The 15,533-nt window shown below is 46.1% G+C and overlaps 2 protein-coding genes and 1 pseudogene across 2 annotated transcripts; all 3 read right to left on the bottom strand.

Moving 5' to 3' along the window:
* Positions 1 to 5,971: 5,971 nt before the first annotated feature.
* LOC126048160 (olfactory receptor 51Q1-like) lies at positions 5,972 to 7,243 on the bottom strand. Its single transcript, XM_049822751.1, is given in 4 exon segments — positions 5,972 to 6,159; positions 6,162 to 6,321; positions 6,323 to 6,928; positions 7,235 to 7,243. Coding segments are annotated over 4 exon segments (963 nt in total).
* Positions 7,244 to 9,642: 2,399 nt separating this feature from the next.
* On the bottom strand, positions 9,643 to 11,211 carry LOC126048159 (olfactory receptor 51Q1-like; annotated as a pseudogene).
* Positions 11,212 to 12,669: 1,458 nt separating this feature from the next.
* Positions 12,670 to 14,820, bottom strand: LOC126048351 (folate receptor gamma-like). Its single transcript, XM_049823217.1, has 4 exons — positions 14,674 to 14,820; positions 13,825 to 14,013; positions 13,316 to 13,451; positions 12,670 to 13,043 (listed from the first exon to the last, which is right to left on the bottom strand). Exons 1-4 carry the CDS (start codon positions 14,809 to 14,811, stop codon positions 12,670 to 12,672), a joined length of 837 nt encoding a protein of 278 aa, XP_049679174.1. The 5' UTR covers positions 14,812 to 14,820.
* Positions 14,821 to 15,533: the final 713 nt, after the last annotated feature.

The raw sequence follows: 15,533 nt of genomic DNA, 5'->3' as shown, positions 1-15,533 counted from the left end.
AGCACATCGAGCAGGCGAGATGCCAGGTCAGATCTGTGCCTGCTGCAGCCATCTCTTGGGCAGAGATGGGGCAGTTTGGGACCTGGTGTCTCGGTCCAGAGTTGCTCTTTTGGGTAGCTATTATGTTTAGGAACTTCTTCACCTTGAACTGCTATCATCTCACCAGGGCAGGAAGGATATTAGCATCTTATATGCATTCTTTTAGCATAGATGACATCTCTCTGTGAAAAACACAGCATCAACCACATTACTCTTCTGACATTGGGGTCACTGCTTCCTTTATACTTATGGGGGAGAAATAACCATTGCTGAGGGATTGTTTGTCCCATCCTAAGATGCATAACATGAACCAGGTGAGCTCCTGGCAGTGTCTGACTCTCCACTGGATAAGGAAGGTGACTATATGCAACTAGATGGACATCTTTTAGAGGCTTATGGCATTTGGCCCCAAACAAGTGAGTTTTTCCCAAAACCTTTTTTTCATTTTCTGCTCTGATTGTTATTTCTAGCATAATTTATTGACAGGAAAAGGAGAGTACAGGACCTGCCACACTATGATGCAGAAGCCTCACAAGCTGGCCTTTTCATCCCAAGCACAGTTAATAGACATCAGTGGATCTGCGCACCATGGACGTGTTTGGTCCTGTTTTCAGCCAGTTAGTTCAAATCGGTCACTTTTACAATCTGCCCAAGGTGCATTCAGCTGCGACTGGATAAGTAAGCCCCCAGTGTAACCCAGGAGAAGAGCCACTCTAAAAAGCAGAAGCTGGAAGCAGAGCACAGCAGAGTTGGACTCTCAGCATCCAGGACTAGGGAAACCTCCAGGAAAATCCCAGATGGCACCTGGCACAAAGGAAGAATCTCAAAAATAGGGCATATTTACATTGTTTCCAGGCTTTTCTTTTTAACCATGTTCCCATTTTGGAAATCAAAACCTTCGCTTTTGCTGGGCTGGAATTAATAGCCTTCAAGGTTGTTCTGTGAGCCAGTCTAAACTGGGTAGTCACAGAGCATATTGCTCCTCCTGGAGCAATGAATGCCAGTTGTTTTGCATATGGGATACTAAGATTTGGGTCATATTCAATAACCTGAGTGCTTGGTGCAATTTGCTCTGACAGCTAGACTGGGGGCTGCTAGTGCTAGTTGGCAGAACCAAGGGAGAAATTTCCCTGCTACGTGTTGTATCTGTCAAGAAATAGGCAGTGCTGAAGCAAACCAATATGATGAGAAAACAGAAGAGGTATTGGACAGTAAGATCACATCTAAGTGGGATGTTTTCTGCAGCACTTCCTTGGGTATAGAAAACCTGCTTTCAAATTAACTGCTTAACAGCTATTTTTGCCTGTCCTTCCAGGTGTGATGACATATCCAGCTGAAGAATGATTTGTGTCCAAGTGGTCAGCATGATGTGGGATTTTATTATCCAACTTATCTCACGATTACCCCAAATTCTAGGAAATAAACCCTTGTGGGGCCCCAGTGACATTTATTGCTGACTTCTGCAGTGCCCCTGACACTGACAGTCGTTAAATTAAGGTGACTCACCCATTACAAAAGGATAGCTTCCACATCAGTAATTATTTCATCTTCATTTGTCAGAAGGACACCATTTTGCTATTGGGAACAATGCATTCAGTATTAGAAAATGGTCATGTATAATTTTTTTAAAAGCTAATCCCTTTAATGCTGGGCCATTTTTACCTCCAGCAAACAACAACCATTAATGACGCATTTTTCTGAAAAATGTGGTTTTATCAGATGTTAGCTGGCTGACCCTGCCTTTTGTTTCAGAAGAGAGATAATTTCTTTTATTAGCCCAAAGGATGTAGTTGGAAGATGAAAAAGAGTTGCAAAAAGAGCCTTCTTTTTATAAAATGTGCTGATGTAAACAACAGCCTCTGATCACATGTAGCTACTACCACTCTCTGCTTTATCATTTGTGCTTTTAGGGGTCCTTGTGGCTTCAACACAGAGAGGGGTCAGAAGGGGAAACCTTGTCTGTATGGGGGTTTCTGACAGGAAACTCTATTTGCATCTGGTAATAACACACAGTATTACTGTAATAACATTTCTGCTCCAAGTCAGTCATGTCCTCAGACTGAACCTGATGAGAGACTCAAGGGGTGCAAAGTCTGGCTTAAATCTAGGATGTTCAAGAAAAATAAACACATACACCTTTATGTTTAACAACTGAGAAATCCAGTCTGCCTATGCAATTTGCTGATGAAAATATAGGAAGGACAAGAGTAATGGTGGGTCTCTACCAAGACTGAAGTATTTATTATGACTGAAATAATAACAAGGGGTTCAAACCCCCTTATCACTGCTTAGTGAAGATCAACATATCACTAGGAAGAAGATGCTATCCCATATGTAGATAAGGAATATCAAAATACACATACAACGAAGGAGATGCATAGGACAGTAGTAGAAAATATACACCTAATGGGAAATTTTTGATGGAAACATGAAAAGTAGGAATAGAAGGAACCTCAAGAGATCTTATAGTCCATCTGCCACCCTAAAAGACCACATCTTACTCAAACCAATCCAGACAGGTATTTAGTAAACCTGTTCTAACATTCCTGGATGGCACTTCCACACCTCTCCAAAAAAATCTCATGACTGAAAGGAGTCCTCATGCTTCATATTCTGTGGACTTTCAATTATTTTGTTGCTCTCCTTTTGCTAATGGGTCTTCGTGTTCCTTTACAGAAAGTGCCCCACCTGTGGGTTTGGTGCTGAGAAGAATGGGAAGGTTACTCCACGTGCCCTGGGTACAACACTCCTACTTACACTTTCTGACATAGTCTTCACTTGGGGTTTTATTTTCTTGTTTATTTTTGCTAACCGTGGCATTGTTGACTAATGTTTGCCTTGTCATCTCTGGTACTTCCCAAAGCTTTGTTGTAGAGGTGCTGACTACTCTATTTCTATTTTGAAAAAAAAAAAAATAACAAGAAAAGATTACTTCCAGACTAACCAGTTTGATACTAGTGTTTACTGATATAAATCCAACCATTCCTACCAGCCCAATGGTGTGAACTACATTTCTAGTTTCATATCCAGTGTCAGGCCAGTTCTGAATGTCAGACTTCTCCCTGTTGTACTTTCAGTCCTTCTGCCTTGTTCTCACTGACGAATTAATAAGCAGGCTCCCTATCCAATCACCAGAAGGATGCTGGAGTTACACCAAAAATTTAAAATATTCAGGCAAAATAACAAAGACGACAGTCTGGTGCATTCACATGGAATACACTGATAAAAGGCTAGATCTTTTAAGCAAGATCAGATCTACGTACCCAGAATGACATGACAATGGCTACATTCAGACCCAGAGAAACCACTATTTCCTTAAAAGCTCATTAATGAAGATAGTGAATAACTGCAGAAATAAGATAGCTTCCTTCAAAGCCCTGTTTGCTTAATCTTTGACAATGAATAATTGATAACTTTTCTTTGAAAAATTCTTTTCCAATGAGTTTTGCCTTCACTTTGTGGTAGTTTCATTTAGATCATTCTCCCCTTTCTTGTTTCTGAATATGTTATGTGAAATATGTCAAAAGCATAACTACAGTCAAGGCAGATTTAATTTTCTGTTTCTTCCCTGTCAGCAAGGCATGCTACCCCATCTAAAGGAAAAATTATATCACTTTGTCACAATTTGTTCCTAGGAAATTCATGGTCACTGCTGCTTATTTCCCTGATATGCCTTGCATGCTCCATAAATACTTGGTTTGTCCATTTCAGTATTTTTCAGGAAATAAATGTTAATCTGACTGGTTTCTAATTCCCTGTCACTTCTTCACCCCTTTCCACCTTTTTGAGGTCAGGCCCTAGGGTTACCTTCTTCCAGTCTGGTTTTCATTCTCATTTATCTTCTGTTCATTCTCAAAGATATCTGCCAACAACCTTTGGACTGCTCCTGCCCCCTCTCTAAGTACTCTAAGGGGAATGTCATCCTGCCCTTACACTGCCCTTGTAATTTAAAGCCATCTGTTTTCTTAACTTCTTAACTTTTATTCCCCGTTTCCCCTGCTTTCTTACTTTGCTGCTGATGTTAGACTGTTTCAGGGAAAAATGATTTATTATTTTAAAAAAAGTCATGCATGTTCATATCATTCATCATTCAATATGCTTTCCTAGCATTTGAATAACAAAGCAATTCTTACCTTAATCTGTGTGTCTAACTAAATGCAAATTGCTATTTGCCTTCCTCTTCCTTTCTGTTCTTGCTTTATATGCTCTTACTGTTTATTTCTGTAAATCATTACAGGTTTGACCAAGCTCAAATGCTCATGTTTTTTTTCTCAGGCTAGGGATCACTGCAGAGGTGGTGATTTATGCATGATGATTTTTAGTGCCCTTCTTGCTTTTTCATTCTATTGGTGGGGTTTGAAAAAAAATGCTTTTTTTATTGCATCTTTAATGAACTGCATAGCTTCCTGAAAAATATTCTCCTAGACATTTTCCTCATGAGATATTCCTATGTCTCAGTTTTACCAAGTCCACTTTGCTGACATCTAGTGCTTTCAACTACGACAAACAAACAAACCAACCACAAAAGCAAATAACCCCCCCTACAGAATAAAGATCATTTAAAAGTTGTAGTTCTGTTCAGTAGCACTGCTGCTTTCCTTGAAATAATTACCATGGACACCATGGGAAATTTAATATTCCTGTGCATGCCTATAGAGCTGTTGTTTGGGCAAAGCCATAAGCCCCAGACAAAAGTCAAATCATAGGGGAGAGAAAGGTATTTTGGGACAGGGCTGAGACCAAGCAGTTTCTCTTCATCTTGCTACCAAATTCTCCCTTGCCCTTGGCAAACCCTTCTTTGACATCTCCGCTGCACTGGCATTTCCCTGAATATCTTGACATTTACAAAGGAGTCAGTGTGCAAAAGCAGTCCTCATTTTCCTGACCCCCCCATCCACCTTGTCCTGACACCCACTTGCTGCCCTCCTGCCCTCCTGAGACATGGTCTTACTGCCTTGAATGGGGGTTTTCTTTTTCCTTTTCATCTGAGCTCACTATCAAAAAACTATCCAACTCAAGCCTGACCGCTGGCTCAGGGATTTTCCAGGTTGGGATTTTCAGACCCTGTTTGGTGTCTGTGTTCAGGGTGCCCCAACATGGTGTACTGGGGTGGACCCACACTGACAGCAGGAATTGCTCAGACCTGTTTCTACAGAGAACAGTTCAGGGAACCCACTACAGGGGGTCTCTCTGGAAGCTGCTCCCAACCCTCAGTCTCTCCCATACCCATCTCCCAGAACCCTGGTCCCTCCGATCCAGACCTCAGACCCCAAACCCCAGACTCCTCACCCTCCCTGCAGAAGTTCACTGGTGGATTGCACACACCCGCAAACACACATATTCCTTTAATAATTCCTTAATAATTCCCAATAATTCCTGCTGCCAGCCCCTCTGCTAAACATTGTGATAAATACTGTACAGTTCCATAATTCTTTTGTTCAATCCTCAAATTCTTCTGCAGGCACCCCACAAAAATCGTATACCCATTCAGGCAATAATGCAGGAATTTGCATAGTGTTTCTTCTGATGAATTGCTCTAGTTTCTTAACAGGGACAATGGCTGAACCACTCATCTCTGATAGTTTTAGGAGCAGGAGCAGATGTAGAGGAATGAGCCTAGCTGGTTTTTCCCATCTTGTCACTGCCCCCCAATCTCTGCCTGGCCTTTATGGTCACTTGAGCAGATGCTGTCAGCTGTCTTTGCCATGTGTACTCAGTCATCAGAGCCCCTAATGAATCACAGGGTACCATTAACATACAAAGCATTTTCACCCAGAGGATGTGCAGTGGGAAGATGCGTGCTCATTTAAGATGTTGACTTGGCCCATGGCACACAGGTACGTCATACCAGGTCTCATCCCGCAGCTGAGACCTGTCCCTACCTCATACAGGGATACCTGGGCAAGAGGACTATGAGAATGCCCCTGCAGATCTATTTAGTTTTTATCCTGTAGATGATGGGGTTCAGCATGGGAAGGACCATCAGATGGACATTGGCCATGAAGACATGAATGGGAGGCAAGCATGGATGTTGGCCATACTGGTGAACCATGGACAAGCCAGCCATGGGGAGGTACAGGATCAGGACTGCAAGGATACTGGACAGGCAGTTTTTCAAAGCTTGAGATGTTCCCTCTGGGATGTGATGCTCAGAATGGCCCTAGCAATCAGTACATATGACACAAAGATGAGGATTAGGACTAATGTCAGAAAGAGACTGGCTAAAGCAAAGCCACACCTGTTATTGAACATGTCTGCACACACCAGCTTGATCCGGTCATGTCCTGATGCAGTCAGCGTGGGAAGGTACATGGCACTGGCAGAAGGGCAATCCTTTCAATACCACAAATGGGCAGACAGTTGGTAAGGCACATCTGCATAGGGCAGCCAGCCCGATCTTGCCTGTCCTGGCACTGCTGAGGATGGAGGAGTATTTCCGCAGGTAGCTGACAGCCACATAAAGATCAAAGGCCATGGCCAGAAGCACCAAGGATTCCAAGAATGAGGATGAATGAATTAAAAAATATTGAGCAAAACAAATATCAAGACTAACCTGCCTGGCATCAAACCAGAATACACTCATCACAGTTGGCATTGTAGACGGAGACAAACCCAAACTGGTGGTGGTGGCCAGCATGGAAGGGAATTGGTACATGGGCTCATGGAGGCTCAGATCAGTCCTGGAAACAAACAAGATTGTGATGTTCCCCAGAAGTGACACAACACAAATGAAGGTGAAGGGGAGAGAGCCAAATGCTGACAGTTTCCAGCCCTCAGATGCCCATAAGGGTAAGTGTGACTGGTGTGGAGATGGACTTCTTGAGAGACATGATGTACCAGAGATGGCCTGCTGTGAAAAAGAAACATCAAAGAAAACAAAGTAGTAAGTCTAAGAGGACACAGCAAACACCTGTAAATATCACAGATGTGAAGCCAAAGCTGAAAGAACACAGATGCCAAATAGGGGCATGGACCAAATGCCACAAACTTCAGGTCGTGGCAAGCCCAGCAGGTGGATGTTCAGTTATCTTAAGGTAAGGTCATACACAAAAGACATCTATAAAGCAGCATATTTCGGGGTTCTCCTTCTCTACATCAAATGAGACGCGGCATTGTAATGTAGTTTTCAGAGAGTGCATGCTGCTTATAGAAATAGTTCTGCACACACTAAATATGGGAGATTTGAAAAACATACCTGTGCCATTTCACTATTTTACAAAAACCGTAGTTCAGTGATCAGCACCAAAGAGCTCTTGCAGTTTTCTTGCCCTAAGCATTTGAACAAAGACTACAATCTTGGCAGTAGGTCTATAGTCTGCAGCTGGGTGAGAAAAATTCCCTTTTACACATTGGTCTGGTGGCATGGACCAGCCCTTGGAGTCCCTGGGGAGCACCAGGAGCACCCGCAGAGCTTCCTACCAGCACAGCTGACCCACCCTTCATCTCCCCTGCTCTGGCCAGCACTTGCTGCAGAGCCAGGCAGAGCAACAGGCATCTCTGTGCCAACTGCCCAGGGTGCCGATAAGGTCCTCTGGCAGAGGGCTCACAGGAGAGTTATTTTCCCCCCTGTGCTTTGCATGTAGGCTGTGAGAAAGAGGGCTCCTTTGGTCAGAGGCCAGCCCCTCCAGCAGTGTCTCTAACCAGGAGCCCTACAGACAAGTGTCCATGTGTAAAGCTGGTGGGATTCCCAATCTGCAAGCTAACCTTGCAGTGGAACGGACACTGCCAGCCACTTGGTGTGCAAGTGCTAACCTGGGATTTGATGCTCAGGACTGAAGGCCTACGCTGTGCTGGGGGTCCTCATTTGCAGCTCTGTGGGGTCTTGCTGTGCACTGGGCTCCTCCAAGACTTGTTCTGCCTCTCCTCCCCAGCTCGAGAATCCGGCTTCTCTACGAGACATGCAGAAAGCTTTGTGTGCCCCAGAGTATGGCTTTCTTTTCTGAATGGAAGTTGGACTAGATGATCATTGTAGGTCCCTTCCAACTGAAATATCCTATTCTATCCTATATTAGGAGGACAAAACGAGATGTTATAAACTTGTAGCAGACCATCATAGCTAGAGCTACAACAGTATCTTGTCAATTCTACTGGTTACCTTCTCTGAAGGAGTCAAACATCCCCCGCTGGCTGATGTCCCTTCTCTGTTTTCCAGCTCTTGCAGTTAACTCCTGAGACCCAGGAATCACATCCAATGCAGAACCCTCCTTCCAGGTGATCTTGGCTTGTAGGTAGCCACAGAGCTGACCTCTCAGGCTGCAGCAATCAGTTACATACATGCATCCAAAACTCCATATAAATGAGCAGAAACAAACCTGCAGCCAGCTTGGAAGCATCCTGTGACACAACAAGAGCAGACAGGAAAGCGGGATGCTGCTGCTGTGCTCTTGGACTGAGGGGAGTCTGGGCTCCTCATGGCCTGGATCAAGGCACTGGATAGTGCAGACAGCTTATCTTACCCTGTGTAAGAAATCATGGTCCTGAAGAGCTGTGTGGAAAAGAGGAGATTCCCAGCCTCAAGATGCAGCAGCAGCAACAAAGGGTCATGACTGGAGCATGACGTTTAACAGATTGACCCTCGAATTGCAGAGCTAATTTTTAGTGGTTTCAGGAACACACTTACAGGGTCCCTGTCTGAATAGCAGGGTGACTTCCCTGTAAGTGGATACATTTTGGTCAGGACTGGAAGTCTGTCTCCAAGATCAGATCCCCCTCCAGGAAAGTGAGGGGACACACAGAAAGCTTGACTTGTCAACACCCCACAGCCTTGACTATGGTCACGCAGAGCCGGTAGGTACCTGAAGCCCCTGCAGATGTGCATTCTCCACCTTTCTGACGATGGAAACACTACCGCCGATAACATGAATCAGTAAAAGCATCCGAAGAGGGGAGAAGCTCCTTCAGGAGTTTGCTCACGCAGCCTGTCTATGGTGAGGAGAATGCCAAAAGACAGAGCAGCAGGTTCCAGCATGAAGGTGCGGTAGGAAGAGTTCCTACTTCTAGCCTGATGCTAGGAACAGAGGGTGGTTTTGGTATTCATAAAATTCTCTTCAGTTCTTTCCATTTCTGGACTTCAAGATATTTTCTTTGAAAACAGTATCATTGAAATGATGAGTGAACAGTGATATTTAGCATGCTAGGATTAGCTCACAAATGATTGCAGGGTCATAAAGTCTATCACAAGAAACAATCAAATACAGAGAATAGCACAGGTGAAACATTTGACCTTTTAGCTCAGCTCAAGGCTGAGCAGATGAGCTTAGACAGTCATAAGAGATGGACAGCTGATCTAATCAGCCTCTTCTCTGCGAGGCTGCCTTTTTCTAGAATAGGTTCATAAAACAAAACCTTTCTTTAGTACACAATGAATGATCCCAGCTCGAGTAATAACATTGAGTTATTGACTCTGCTCATGAGACACAACAAATCACTATGGCCCAAAAGATACCACATAACTGAAGTTCCCATCCAAAATATCCCCAAGGCAAGGAAATGCTAAAGCAATGACACAGATGAGCTGCCTCTAGCCTGCAGTCATCCCATCCCTCAACACCTCCCTCAGATGTTGCCGTCTCAGGCAGAGCTACCTCTGAGAGGCAGATCCTGTCAATGTTTAGTGTTTATGCTATAGATGATGGGGTTCAGCACAGGGGGGACCAGCAGGTAAACATTGTCCATGATGTGAATGAGAGGGGAAGCATGCTGGCCATACTGCTGAAACATGGACAAGACAACCAGGATCCAGGACAGGCAGTTGTTCAAAGCCTTGAGATACTCCCTCTGGGATGTGAATGCTCAGAATAGCCTTAGCAATATATGGCATGAAAATAAGGATGGGTCAAAAGTCAGAAAAAGAACACCTACAGCAAAACCATACCAGTTATTGAATATGATGTCTATACACACCAGCTCGATCAGGTCCTGATGCAGAAAGTAATGGTAACCTTAATTCCAGAAGTAGAGGAATGCTTAATGAGGCATCTGGACCAGCCCAGGACACCAGCCTGATCCTGCCTATCCTGGCACTGGTGAGCATGGAGGAGTATCTCAGCAGGTAAATGCCCACATAGTGATCAGAGGTCATGGCTGGAAGCACAGAGGACTCCGTGAAGGAGAAAGAATGAATTAAAAAAGATTGAGCAAACCAATCTGCCTGGCATCAAACCACAAAACACTCATTACATATTAGAGACAAACCCAAATAGGTGACAACAGCACAGGTAGGAATTGATACAGGGGCTCAGGGAGCGAGCGCAAGTCAGTCCTGGTGACAATCAGGTTGTGCAGTTCCCCCCAAGTGACAGAAGGTAAGCAGAAATAAAGGGGATAAGCAGCAAGCTGCAACCATCTTCCATCCCAGCAATACCAGTCAGGATTAACACTGACTGATTGCAAGCCACTGCTGTTCCATAATGTCACACTAACATGGATGCTCTGCAGTGCATCACTACAGGGTGTTTTAAATGAAGATAACCTTTCTCTACCTGACAGAAAGAATTTGAGGGTGTACCCTAGCCTGGGAAGCAAGAACAATTATGCTGGTGTTTGCAGTCTTAGCAACATGATCCTCTTCCAGCAATGAATCAAAGGACAGAAAGAAGAACTAATTGTAGGTGCAGATCAGTTTGCCCAGATCTCATGCAGTAGCTTGCAATAGGCAAAGTTATCCCACCATTGCCAAGCATGGGAACAGTACTAACAGGACCAGTTAAGTGTCCAGGGAGCAAGTCTCTACAACTAGAAGTTGCTCATAAAGATGAGATGCTGGCTGCAGTATCACTTGCAGCTAATGCCAAAGCCACTTCCAAAGGATAAAACTATGAGTGGTTGGAAACAATGAGGTCAGATCTCCCTCCAGGGACAGACCTGCAGGCACAGTTTTCACATTGGTGTGGAATAGGAAGACTTTACACCAGCCCTGAAGGGGATCCCAATATGCTTCTAAAAGACAAGTACCTGAGCATTATTTAGGTGCAGTGGCAGAGCTGACCAGAACCTGCCTAGACAACAAGTCCGTAGCTCATGGGAGCTGCCTGAATGGAATCTTCCTTAAACTCAAGCAGCCTTGCCTTTAGAGTTTTTATTTTTGTCCTTTATGGACATCACCATCACAGGAATCAGCTCCAGGTGTTTCCTCTTCCCTGTCCTTACCTGGGTCAGGCCCAGCAAACCCATACCCCACACATGGGCAAAAGACTTTTTTTTTTTTTTTACTTTAAGCCAGGGTCAGTCCTAGGATAGCTTCAGCTTTTGCAGACAACACATTGAAGTTAGAGAGGGAAAGAAAAAAGTGCTTCTGTGTTCATATAAAAGCAAAGAACCAGCTACAATAGAGGCTGTATCATTAGGAGCATTTTAAAAATTCAATAAACCAGAAAAACTTCTTGGAATAGCTGCTTTGATCTAAAGACTCCTTTAAGTATTTGAAATACTATAAAGCTCTTCAGACTGGACAGCTGCAGACTTTGCCTAACCTGAGCAGCCCTGTGCATTTCACCCTTGCTCTCCCCTTTGCCATTCCTCTACAAAAGTTGCTGAAGTTTTGTTAGAGGCTTGTTTTCACTTCCAAGTAAGGAAGCAGAGTAAGCACAGCAGTCAGCCTTTGCACAGCTACTTATAACATCTGCAAGTCCCATGAGAGGGCTGTGAACCATTGCCCCCAGGGGAAGAGAAAGTTTTGGAGAAACACAGATATACACCCAAAACCAGGTCATAGGCAGGAGGAGGAAAGCTGCACCAGTCAACCTGAACTGCACAGCTGTAGCAAAGGAGAGAGAGCTTTCCACATACAATCTCTGGACAGCTGCAGGACAAGGACAGTTCTGCCAAGATGCTCCTCAGAGGCACTTGCTCAGCTGGAAAAGCAGGTGCCACTTGCACCAGGCTGCAGCAGCAATTTGCATTTAGGTCCAGCAATCCATGCACAGAAGGTCAGACTGCTCCTGCACCCAGCTTGGAGAGGGCTGGCTCAGAGGGAAGAGGAAGAAGCACAGAAAAGTGGCTGTGACAAGGAAGGAGACATTACAGGTGCTTCTCAGGGCTAGCTGTGGTCTGCTGCAGGAGTCCCAGTGTGGGCACACAGGCAACTCTGCACCTCATCCAGCAGGATGGAGCACAGCACAGCAGCTAAGGAGCCCTCTGGACCCAGAAGGCTACACCTTTCCTACCCCCCAGGCAGAGTCCCACAGGTACAGATCCCCACACTCACCACCACCAGGTCCAGCAGTCTTGTTCACCCCCCAGAGCACCTCTACCTCCTTGACAGTAATTAACTTCAGTACAGCAAGGCTGATTCAGAGGAGTATTTTATTGTCATCCCCACCCTCCATGGAGTCAGAGCAGTCTGAAAGACTAGAGCTTAGCCAAGGACCTTGAACAAGTACTGCCAACCCAGCACACAGCCAGATGTGAAGGAGCTCCTACATCAGAGCAAAGACACAGAGTATTGGCCTTTCTAGAATGGCAAGGAAATAACTGCCTTTGTCAGCAGGTGAAAGTAGAGGCAGGTATCAAGGTCCAACAACATAACTCATACAGAACACTTTCTGGGGTGCTTGACCAGCTTAGACAGACCCAAGTTACCTATGCCAGCTCCTCTTGTAGGGCAGGTGGAGCAGTCCAAGCCATGTCCCTTCAGGGAGCAATCACATGGACCCCCATCCACTGGGATCCACAGCCCGCAGCTCCCTCAGGGACCACCACAAGGGCCAGAGGCAGCAGGACCAGGGCAGGCCATGGCAGAACACCCACAGCTTCGTTGGTCTCGGGAGTCGCATTCTCCATCTGAGCAGAGGAGGATCTCTTTTTCCAAGCATAGTACTTCGCCACAGCCACGTTGGGGTTTCCCTGGGCAGGGTCAAACCACATCTGGATGCAGCGTCCACTGCCCCGGTGCTCTGTAGTATATTTGTAGGAGTTGGACCAGATTTTCTCACACAGGTCTTTTGGATGGGGGAAGACGTGGCTGAAGGGTCTGCACATGGAGCCCCAAGGACAGCGGTTCGTTCCTGAAGACAGACAGCATCACAAAAGAAAACATGAGCTAGCACACTTCACTCATGTCCTTTCACCTGGGAGGAGCAGCTGTGGCAATCTGCCCACAGCCCATCACTGCATCTTAGCAGATGGATGGCAGCTTGGCCACCTTCTAATCAGCAACCCCACAGACAGGCAAGAACAATTAGGGGTCTTGGCTTCAGCCACCAGGCAGGCAGCAGTGACACTGTCAGGGGCTTGCCTGCAGGGGTGAGGAAAGGCTCGCTCCACACAGCCCACCAACCTGTTGCCCAGTTCCAGCCCTTGTGCCAGTTCTCTTTGCACGTGACATAGTCCTTGCAATCCTCCCACCACTCATCGCAGTCCTCTTTGCAGAGTGGCACATGAAGAATCCTCTCCCGACGCCAGCTGCTGTCAGCCTGCAAGGGAACAGGACCATGCACACTGGTGGTGGCCCTTGAAAGCTAAGTGGCAGGATCTGCCAGAACCCAGAGTCTCCCCCCCAGCCCCTTTCAGCAGGCTCCAGCCCAGTTAGCTCAAGCTAATCTTGGAAGAGTTTCAGCCCCAGCAAAGACATGCCTGGACAACGAGCAGTTCTTCCATCAGCCTGACTACCTAAACAGAGGCTAGCAAAGTCCTCTGAATCTTTCCACCCAGTAGGAAAGTTTGCAGCATCCCTGGAAAGCACACTTCCATACATGCCAGGGTTATACCATATGGGGGACCAGCATATAACATATCACGTAGCCAGCACAAGCCCTGTTGTCTTAATCACAGCAGATCTGATCCTACCTGGTCAATCCAGGGCCCCAGGTTGGGCGAGCACTCATACAAGCATGTGTCCTGAATGAAGTGGTGCTTGCACTTGGGTGGCATCAGCCCACAATGGTTCCAGTTGAAGTTGTACAGGTTGGATTGGTCCTTGTGGGCTTCCAAACTGGTGTTGGCTGTGCAGCAGGCATTGTCCTTCCAGGGAGCACACTGCAACAGAGCAAGAGACAGACTGGTCAGGGATGACAGGTAGCAGCTCGAGGGAGTCAGAGGATGCTGCAGGTACCCTCTCCCTGCATAGCCTATAGCAAGAACCCTTCAGCAGCAAGAACCTCTCCTCCAGCAAACCTTCAGGTACTTTGGACTGAAGAGTTCAGGGTTGCAGCAAGATGGGAGTTGGAAGAAGAGCAGGAGGAGGACTGTCAGATGCTCACCAGGAAAGAGTGGCAACCTGAGGAATAGGAACAAACTCCCTTCGTTTGCACCCTGACTGGCTCTTAGCCCCATCCCCACCAAGGACCTGGGGCCAATTAGCAAGAAGAGGCTCTAACACTGGGAGAGGGAGCAGAAAACAGTGGTTTTTCTTGACATCCTTTACCTTGTTCTGATCTGGGTAACTAAGCTTTGGGAAGAGGAAGCCTCCTGGTGAAAGAGGGGTGACATAGCTGACAGAAATCCTCACATGACCACATCTTCCCTAGCAATTTGTTAGGTAGAAGAAAACATCAAATAGACAGACCTCATACTCAGCACAGGCTTTCTTCCTCAGGCAAGTGGTTGCTAAGCCCAAAGCACAAACCAGCTTGTATTACCTGGGGAGGGAGTTACAGGGGACCCTGACAATACCACCTAACCCATCAGCAGTCATACCTGGTCATGCAGCATGCCCTCTGGGCCAGGCTTGGTTTTGTGGTGTTTGGCATCCATACAGATGTTCAGCAACGGGTCCTTCACAGGCATCACTGCACAGGCAGCCAACAGCACAAGCAGTACCTGCCCCACTGCCATCCCCACAGCCAGCCCAGTCGGATCAGGGACCTGGGAGGTGATGTTGCTGTACAGAAAGGGGACAGCACAGGAAGAGTTTTTGCCACAAGTGTCAGTAAACAAGGTGCTGTGGGGGCCAGACACTCCTGAGGACACGCAAGCAGATTATCAGCAACTCACAGCACCAAGGACGCAAGTGCAGCCCCAACAAGCACGGCTGCAAGGTCAGCTACACGATGTGCTCTGGACAACACTGTAGAGATAAACAGCCTATATAGTGCCTGGGCTGTTCAACAGTTACTCTCAAACTTCCCTGATTGGAAAGGGGATGCTGTATGAGACCCATTCAAATTAAGGTCCTTTTGCATTAAGCCACCCTACTGTTTCAGTGCAGAGCTTTCAGCTCCCAAACCTTCTGTAGGTAGACAGTGCTAGTTAAGGGATCTCTTTAGCCAGTGGTTCAGAGAAGGTAGTTAAATGCACCAGCACACTAACATCTTGGGCAGACCATGAACTGCAGGAGGCCCACCTTGCTTTCAGGAGCATGTTAAGAGAGAAAGGCATTTTCTTTGGTTTATCTGCATCTGGGCCTTTGAAGACACCTCACATAATCATGCTTTAGTCTTTTCTGCTCACCTGGGGGCTGATAGAACTTTTATAGTAATTTACTAGAAAAAAAACCCAACCCCCAAACCCAAACAATAAACACACCACAGTACTCACATTCTTTATCAATACAGTAT

This window comes from Accipiter gentilis, chromosome 19 (assembly GCF_929443795.1).
Source record: "Accipiter gentilis chromosome 19, bAccGen1.1, whole genome shotgun sequence".
NCBI lineage: Eukaryota > Metazoa > Chordata > Aves > Accipitriformes > Accipitridae > Astur > Astur gentilis.
The sequence above is the reverse complement of the archived record's forward strand: the minus strand, read 5'-3'. Positions and strand labels throughout refer to the sequence as shown.

Coding starts and splice junctions, on each gene's coding strand:
- LOC126048351 (XM_049823217.1), bottom strand. CDS start 14,811: ATGGCAGTGGGGCAGGTACTGCTTGTGCTGTTGGCTGCCTGTGCAGTG. Junction 13,452..13,824: donor TGGGGCCCTGGATTGACCAG/GTAGGATCAGAT, acceptor GTTCCCTTGCAG/GCTGACAGCAGCTGGCGTCG. Junction 13,044..13,315: donor GGGCTGGAACTGGGCAACAG/GTTGGTGGGCTG, acceptor GTCTGTCTTCAG/GAACGAACCGCTGTCCTTGG.